Consider the following 8,138-nt stretch of genomic DNA (forward strand, 5'->3'; position numbering starts at 1 on the left):
ATTATGAAACGAATGCGGTACTAATATATCCAATTTGCCAAATTTCTCCCTGATAAAATCAGCGAGACGTGCAGCGTTTGAGAGATCTCCAACCTCCAGTTGATGAAACAGGACGTTGGATAGCCCCTGCGATGCAAGATTTTTGACCGCTTCTGCACCCCTCTTTTCGCCCCTCGCTGTCAATACTACCGTGACTCCTTTGAAAGCAAGCTGCTTGCATATTTCTAACCCAATCCCTCTATTCCCTCCGGTAACCACGGCCACCCTGGAACAAAAAGAAAGGAAAAGTGTCCTCAAAGTTTTAGATACACACAAAAAGCGTCTATTAAGTTTATTTATTATCATATGTACTTTTGGATTGGAAATACAATCTCAATAGCTTAGACGGAGTACTAAAATTAAGGGTGTGTTTGGAAGGGCTCCTCCGGAGGAGCCGAAGTCTGACTCCTACAAAGGGGCTCCAGCTCTCCTCTTTCACCAAAAAATGGCTCCAAATAACTCCTTATACTAAACCGTTTGGTAGGGCTTCTTCGGAGGAGCCTGAGCCGGAAAGGAGCACTAGCAAACGGGCCAAACAAGAACATGGAGATTGCGAGATGCTCACTCTTTCTCATATTGGCCGCGTACGTGTCCTTCCATCATGTTGAGTGTCTGGCGGGGAGCTGATCTTGTAGAAGTCACTTTGTTAAGAGAGTTTGTGGAGACACCAGAGCTGTGATTTGATATACGCAACCACCACCGGGAGCTTCGCTATAAATAGAGGACTACGCTACATTAGTACTAGTGTTCATGCATGTACGCTCCTGTATATGATGTCATCTCCTCTCGTCATGCCGATAATTTTACGCACCAAGTGACGCAACCTCCTCGCTGAAGTCAAGGCGGATTGGTTACAATTGAGAATCTAGTACTACAAAGACATATGTAGATCTTTTGTAAAAAAAAAAGACATATGTGTAGATCAGATTTTGTAGACAGACTAGTCTAGTCTTCCGGTATTTTAACCCGCAACCTTTTTTCACTGTACATGCGTAGTAGCAAACTAACAACACAATAGCGAGTTATTTTGCCATACACTTCTTTTATTACTCCCTCCGTTCAAAATTATAAGTCATTTGATTTTTTTTAAATTGATTTTGCTATGTATCTAAAATATAATATATCTAAATGCATAATAAAATGGATATACAAAAAAAATCAAAAGCGATTTATAATTTAGAACAGAGGGAGTACTAATTAAATTAAATGTAAATTTTGTTTACAGAGAGCAAAAACAAGTACACATAACAAACAAGGAACCTAAGTGCAAAGATAATTCACAAGCTGGTGTTTTGCTCGTGTTCTGCAACTGCAAAGTGCAAAATCTCTGGCTGTTCTGGCATTTTAACCTGTTCTCATTTCTGTTGTGGAATGAGGTGGGTGACTGATGTGACAGGCCATTCAAACGTTTGGTGATGCTCCGGTTCACGTTCACCCTTCATCCGGTCGTCTACTTGGTCGTTCGCTAGTAGCACACTTTTTTTTTAACAGCAAAAGACTATTGGGGAGATCTCACACTCGGCATCCTGCGATTTCCTCATCAATTGTATTCCACTCAAGCATCCCTATTTCCTAGTAGTTCGTTCAGGATACAGGTTATACAACCAACCAAACAAGATGAACAAAGTAGACACCTCGCTCGGACTATCTGAGTCGTCTCTACACCTCCCCTTCCTCTTGTGGACATGGACGTTGTCACTGGGCAGCCCGGATCCCCCATAGTTGCTTCCAGACCCACCGGACGACGATGTGCCATCGTGCGCGCCGGCACCGCTCGGCCCCTCCGACTGCAATGCCGCATCCTTCCCGCTGGTCCCTGCCGGCGTCCTGGGCACCTGGTTGCTGCCGCAGAAGGTTGAGCAGATGTCGCCGGCCCAGCTCGAGTCGACGCCACTGCTCCCAACCGGCGGCAGCGGCGAAGGCTGCGAGGTAGGGCCCGGGCGCGTGCCCTCGTGTTGCGGGGCGGCGTCGGCCCTGCCGCCGCGACCGCGCCATGGCCTGGCTCCGCCGGGTGAGGTCGCCCCGCGCAGAGGGCACGCGTAGCTGGTGCTGGGCGCCGCTGGCCGCAACATCCTCTCCTCCTTCCATCATTCTAGGGTTTGGTGTTTTTTTTCGGGGAAGAAGGTCACGGACTCACGGGAGACTGGAGCGCTCGGCCGCTCCGGAAGTTCAGGGAGAAATGGGATGCGTGAGCAACAGAGGGTATGTTGGTCACACTAAAAAAACTGACACGGTCAAAATAGTCAACTAACAGATGAATGGATGAAATGGACGGTAGTGTCATATAGGGAAGAAAATTTTAACTTGGTGCCAGATAAAAAAGTTCAAATTTTTAAGTGTCAAATATGAAAGACTGATTTGTTTCAGTGCCAAATACATAATTCTCTCTTGAAACAAACATGAGGGGCCCATCCTATGGCCGATCACCAACATAAGAATTACACGAAGGATGCAACCTCTGTGCAGTTCAAGTATGCTCCGGTCATGCCTCCCTTGGGTATGAAAGCAAGAATCAGAGCACCTCTTGCGCCCTCCTCGACCATGAGATCTCCGGTGTGGAAGTTAATGTCTGTACTGACATAGCCGGGATGCACACAATTTACACATAGTTCTGGGTGCTTGTTTGCAATGATTCTCGAATAAGCATTGGCAAGAGCCTTGGACACTTTATATGCAGGGTACCCTCCTTCAGTCGGCCACCCATGGGGTTCTAGTTGCCCATTCTTGAAGTCCTTAAGGAAAAATTCTGACAGTTCATCTAATCTCTGTACTGATAGGCTATCAATGTTGTTGAGCTCCTTTTTAAGTTCCTCACCACTGAAAAACTGAAGCCATGTAGAAGGATTAGTATTTTTTTAAAGCAGTGTGGTCTAATTATTAAATCAAGTTCTAGTATCTGTATTTTGCCATTTATTCAAGGCATTACCCTGAGCAGTCCAAAATGAGATGATACATTTACAACCCTTCCATGGGATGAGAACTGTAGGAGAGGAAGAAGTGCTTCTGTGACAATTTTAGTGCCATGGTAGTTTGTAATCAAGCACTCCTTTGCTTTGTCGTAAGGCTCCGTAGTGTGCTTCCTGATCCATTCAAGCTTTTCCATGCCATCCATATCTGCAAGCTATTTACATGCAGAAAACAGTTGTTAGCTAGTGTCGAAAACTATATATCAAGAAGATAAATATATTAGAACTTTCTAAAGATAATTAATTGGAAGTGACAATTGAAATGCTTATGAAGTTATATAGACTAGCTAGCTAACCTCTTGCTTAAAAGATTCTGGGTCGCTGATCTCGGTTGTCGTCCCGACGATTCCTGCATTGTTGACCTGCAAAGAATCAAAGTATCAACCCAGTGACTACCAACATATGATTTAAGATAAATTCAGAAACAACATCCTTCACATGTACTCGTGATGTTGGAAAAGAAACACGAGGCAATACCAATATATCCAGCTTGCCATACTGCTTCCTGATAAAGTCAGCAAGACGTACTGCGCTTGAAAGATCTCCGACCTCCAGTTGATGAAACAGGACGTTGGATAGCCCCTGCGATGCAAGATTTTTGACCGCTTCTGCACCCCTCTTTTCGTCCCTCGCTGTCAATACTACCGTGACTCCTTTGGAAGCAAGCTGCTTGCATATTTCTAACCCAATCCCTCTATTATATTCCCTCCGGTAACCACGGCCACCCTGGAACAATAGGAAAAGTGTCCTCAAAGTTTTAGATACACACAAAAAGTGTCTATTAAGTTTATTTATTATCATATGTATTTTTGGATTGGAAATACAATCTCAATAGCTTAGACGGAGTACTAAAATTAAGGGTTTGTTTGGAAGCGCTCCTCCGGAAGAGCCGAAGTCCGACTCTTGCAAAGGGGCTCTCCTCTCTCACCGAAAAACGGCTCCAAACAACTCCACCTACTAAATCGTTTGTTAGGGCTTCCTCGGAGAAGCCAAAGCTGACGCCTAAGCCGGAAAGGAGCACTAGCAAACGGGCCAAACAAGAACATAGAGATTGCGAGATGCTCACTCTTTTTCATATTGGCCGCGTACATGTCCTTCCATCATGTCTGAGTGTCTGACGGGGAGCTGATCTTGTAGAAGTCACTTTGTTAAGAGAGTTTGTGGAGACACCAGAGCTGTGATTTGATATACGCAACCACCACCGGGAGCTTCGCTATAAATAGAGGCCTACGCTACATTAGTACTAGTGTTCATGCATGTACGCTCCTGTATATGATGTCACCCCTCTCGTCATGCCGATGGTTTTACGCACCAAGTGACGCAACCTCCTCGCTGAAGTCAAGGCGGATTGGTTACAACTGAGAATCCAGTACTACAAAGACATATGTAGATCTTTTGTCAAAAAAAAAGACATATGTAGATCAGATTTTGTAGACAGACTAGTCTAGTCTTCCTGTATTTTAACCCGCAACCTTTCTTCACTTTACATGCGTAGTAGCAAACTAACAACACAATAGCGAGTTATTTTGCCGTGCACTTCTTTTATTACTCCATCCGTTCTAAATTATAAGTCACTTTGACTTTTTTTTACATCTATTTTTCTATCTAAAATATAATATGTCTAAATGCATAATAAAATGGATATACAAAACAAAATCAAAAGTGATTTATAATTTAGAACGGAGGGGTACTAATTAAATTAAATGTAAATTTTGTTTACAGAGAGCAAAACAAGTACACATAACAAACAAGGAACCTAAGTGCAAAGATAATTCACAAGCTGGTGTTTTGCTCGTGTTCTGCAACTGCAAAGTGCAAAATCTCTGGCTGTTCTGGCATTTTAACCTGATCTCATTTCTGTTGTGGAATGAGGTGGGTGACTGATGTGACAGGCCATTCAAACGTTTGGTGAGGCTCCGGTTCACGTTCACCCTTCATCCGGTCGTCTACTTGGTCGTTCGCTAGTAGCACACTTTTTTTTTACAGCAAAAGACTGCTGGGGAGATCCCACTGTGAGATTTAATATTAATTTAAAGGAGAGAACGTACTTACATACAAGGTATTAACTAAAGGCATCAAGCCAAATACAAAAGGATGATCTCAAGTCATCCTTAAACGAACAGATTGCAGGTAACATTAATTTTTAAAATTAGCTAACCAGGCTTTTGGTCTCGGTTGTTGCCTCTGAAAAACCTTGTCATCGCACATCTTCCACAGTTCCCATGCCGCTATCAACACCGCTTCTGTGAAGAAAGGCAGGTTATGAACCGAGTTCCCATGCACCAGCCTATCCATGAGCTGCAGCGAGCCGTCCCAGGCGAAGTTGAGAATCCCCCAGCACTCCTGTGCGAACGGACAAGCAAAGAACAGATGCACAATGGTCTCATCTTCCCCATCATTACATATGACACGTAAGATGCTGTCTTGGATGTGCAGATGCCTTCTCCTCAACATCGACTTGGTGTTCAACCGGTCGACTAGAACTAGCCATGCAAAAAAATTGATGCGTGGGATGCATTTTGATTTCCAACCCGCTTTGAAAATCGGATGGGCTTCCACGGTGCTGAAAATATGGGAGTAGAAGCGCCTCGAAGTGTATTTGCTACCCCAGGTCGGCACCCACCGATCAGTAGCAGTATCATCATATGGGATCAGTTGCAGCCGGACCTGTAGGTTCTCAAACTCCGGAAAAGCTTGTTGCGAGAGCGGGAGAAAAAAAAAAGCTATCAAGGTCATCAGCCTGCATAGCGCTTCCATTACTGAAATATCACCATTTGTTGCAAAGGAAGCCAATCTTGGGTAATTTTGAGATAGCACTGACTCAGACCACTGATCTTCCCAAGAACAAACTGAGGAGCCTTCCCCTAGTTCACACTTAGCAATTCTTCTAAAGATGACATTGAGGCGCAATACATCTTGCCACCAAAAAGAGCCCATTTCCCTTGCAGCATGGGGTACTTTGGTGTCATAATATTTGCTCCAAACCAGCTGTACCCATGAGATGTCTTCCTTGTTATAAAATTTGCTTAGCTGCTTTAGGAGAAGAGCGTCATTCTGTAGGTGAAGATTGATCACACCCAGACCTCCCTTCTCTTTGGGTTTCATCACAGTTGGCCACGCCTCAAGGTTTCCACCCTTCTTCTCAGGATCATTGCCTCTCCAGAGGCACTGCTTCCTTGCTCTGTCAATATTATCAATGACTCCCTTGGGCAATTTAATGGTACACATAGCATATGTGGTGATCGGGGATATTACAGAGTTGACCATTTCCAACCTACCAGATAGGAGAGCCAAGTTGAGCACGCAGATAATCTTCTTTCAATTCTATCCATCATCGTTGTGAAGTCCTCAATGTAGGGCTTGGTCGTACCCATGGGTAATCCCAGGTAAGTGAAAGGTATGGTGCCTATATCACAGCCAAAAGTGTTTGCAAGGTGTGCCATTCTCTCATTGGAAACATTGATGGGGTACATATGGGACTTACTATAATTAACTTTGAGTCCTGTCGACAAAATTTAAGGTTTTCCCGGTAGAGAGTTACACGAAGGATGCGACCTCTGTGCGGTTCAAGAACACTCCAGTCATGCCCCCCTTGGGTACGAGAGCCAGAATCAGAGCTCCCCTTGCGCCCTCCTCGACCGTGAGATCTCCGGTGTGGAAGCTCATGTCTGTACTGACAAAACCGGGATGTGCACAATTCACGCGAAGTGTTGGGTGCTTCTTTGCAACGATTCTCGAATAAGCATTGACAAGAGCCTTGGACACTTTATATGCAAGATACCCTCCATCAGTCGGCCACCCATAGGGTTCCAGCTGGCCATTCTTGAAGTCGTTGAGGAACAATAATGACAGCTCATCTAATCTCTCTTCGGATAGGTCATCGATGTTGTTGAGCTCCTTCTTAAATTCCTCACCACTGAAAAACTGAAGCCGTGTAATTAAACCGATTAGTGTTTTGTAAATGCAAAATGTGGTATCAGTGTATCTAACCATTGAATGTAGTTCTAGCATGGCTTTGCATCATTTCTTGAAGGCAGTTAATTTAATTGTTACCCTGAGTAGTCCGAAACGAGATGATATGTTTACAATTCTTCCATGCGATGAGAGGTGCAAGAGAGGAAGAAGCGCTTCTGTGACAATTTTGGTGCCATGGTAGTTTGTTCTCAAGCACTCCTCTGCTTTGTCGTAAGGGTCTGTGGTGTGAGCAACAGTTCTTTTTTTGGCAACACATATGCATGGTATTTTCTAGGAGCATAACTGTGAGCAAATAGTGCCTGTTCCAACAGCATTTGTGTGACCAAAGCTGAATACTTTCAGCATCATACACGCGTTGCGTGTTACAGCAGCATACATGTGACCAAAAGTGCCAGGTTCAGCAGCATGTGTAATGCGACCACAAATGCACAATCGAGCAAGATGGTTATTCAGCTAATCAAATGCTAAACACTAATAAGTTCAGAATCAAATCGAGTTTCAGATGTCATGCACAGTACAAACTGTAACCCAAGCAAGTGCTTCTCATTTTTTTCAGTTCGATGCTAGGATACAAGATTTTGTACCCAAGAAGAGAAATCTCAGAAGCAAAAAACTGATCTCTGATGTGCGATCAAAGTAAGTAGTTGTGAATGCATAAACATACTATGCAGTTCCTAATCTTGTACTGCATTTGTACTAGCTGACCCATCCAAGACCTAGTCTTTAGCATAACAGTGAAATATTTATATTTCAGGAAAAAAGCGCTTTCAGACGACAAATCCATATGATGTTGTAAATTTAACTAGGTCCATAAGCAGCAATAATCAGATTTTGATTTTGAACTAATAAACTATCTGATCTATCTATCAAAATAGTAACGACATATGAGTCTTTTCATGTGAGAAATATGATCAAGATCAGGTACCTCAACCTTATATATGGTGCACAGAAGTTTAAATTTATATGAGCTTATCGTCACTATCTAGAAGCTAGACAGCAGACCTACCATAAATATCAGTTAGTAACACCTTAGGCAGCTTAGCTATACCACCAGGCATGACCCAGACATGTCCTAGCCTTGTACACCATCATGCATTCAAGCATTCAGTATAATGGGAGGTTGGGAACAACTGAGCCTGACATTTGCATCAGAAATTC

General features: G+C 43.6%; 1 protein-coding gene and 1 pseudogene across 2 annotated transcripts; both read right to left on the bottom strand.

Moving 5' to 3' along the window:
* Positions 1-1,365: 1,365 nt before the first annotated feature.
* LOC136474402 (salutaridine reductase-like) lies at positions 1,366-4,464 on the bottom strand. Of its 2 annotated transcripts, XM_066471985.1 has the most exons (5): positions 3,483-4,464; positions 3,302-3,367; positions 2,966-3,160; positions 2,496-2,864; positions 1,366-2,264 (listed from the first exon to the last, which is right to left on the bottom strand). In XM_066471985.1, exons 1-5 carry the CDS (start codon positions 3,804-3,806, stop codon positions 2,256-2,258), a joined length of 963 nt encoding a protein of 320 aa, XP_066328082.1. In that variant the 5' UTR covers positions 3,807-4,464; the 3' UTR covers positions 1,366-2,255. The 2 variants fall into 2 exon arrangements, with proteins under 2 accessions (XP_066328082.1, XP_066328081.1); XM_066471984.1 differs by having other exon boundaries at positions 1,366-2,864.
* Positions 4,465-5,105: 641 nt separating this feature from the next.
* Positions 5,106-7,358, bottom strand: LOC136470421 (salutaridine reductase-like; annotated as a pseudogene).
* Between the last annotated feature and the right edge of the window lie 780 nt (positions 7,359-8,138).

Source organism: Miscanthus floridulus, chromosome 8 (genome assembly GCF_019320115.1).
Source record: "Miscanthus floridulus cultivar M001 chromosome 8, ASM1932011v1, whole genome shotgun sequence".
NCBI lineage: Eukaryota > Viridiplantae > Streptophyta > Magnoliopsida > Poales > Poaceae > Miscanthus > Miscanthus floridulus.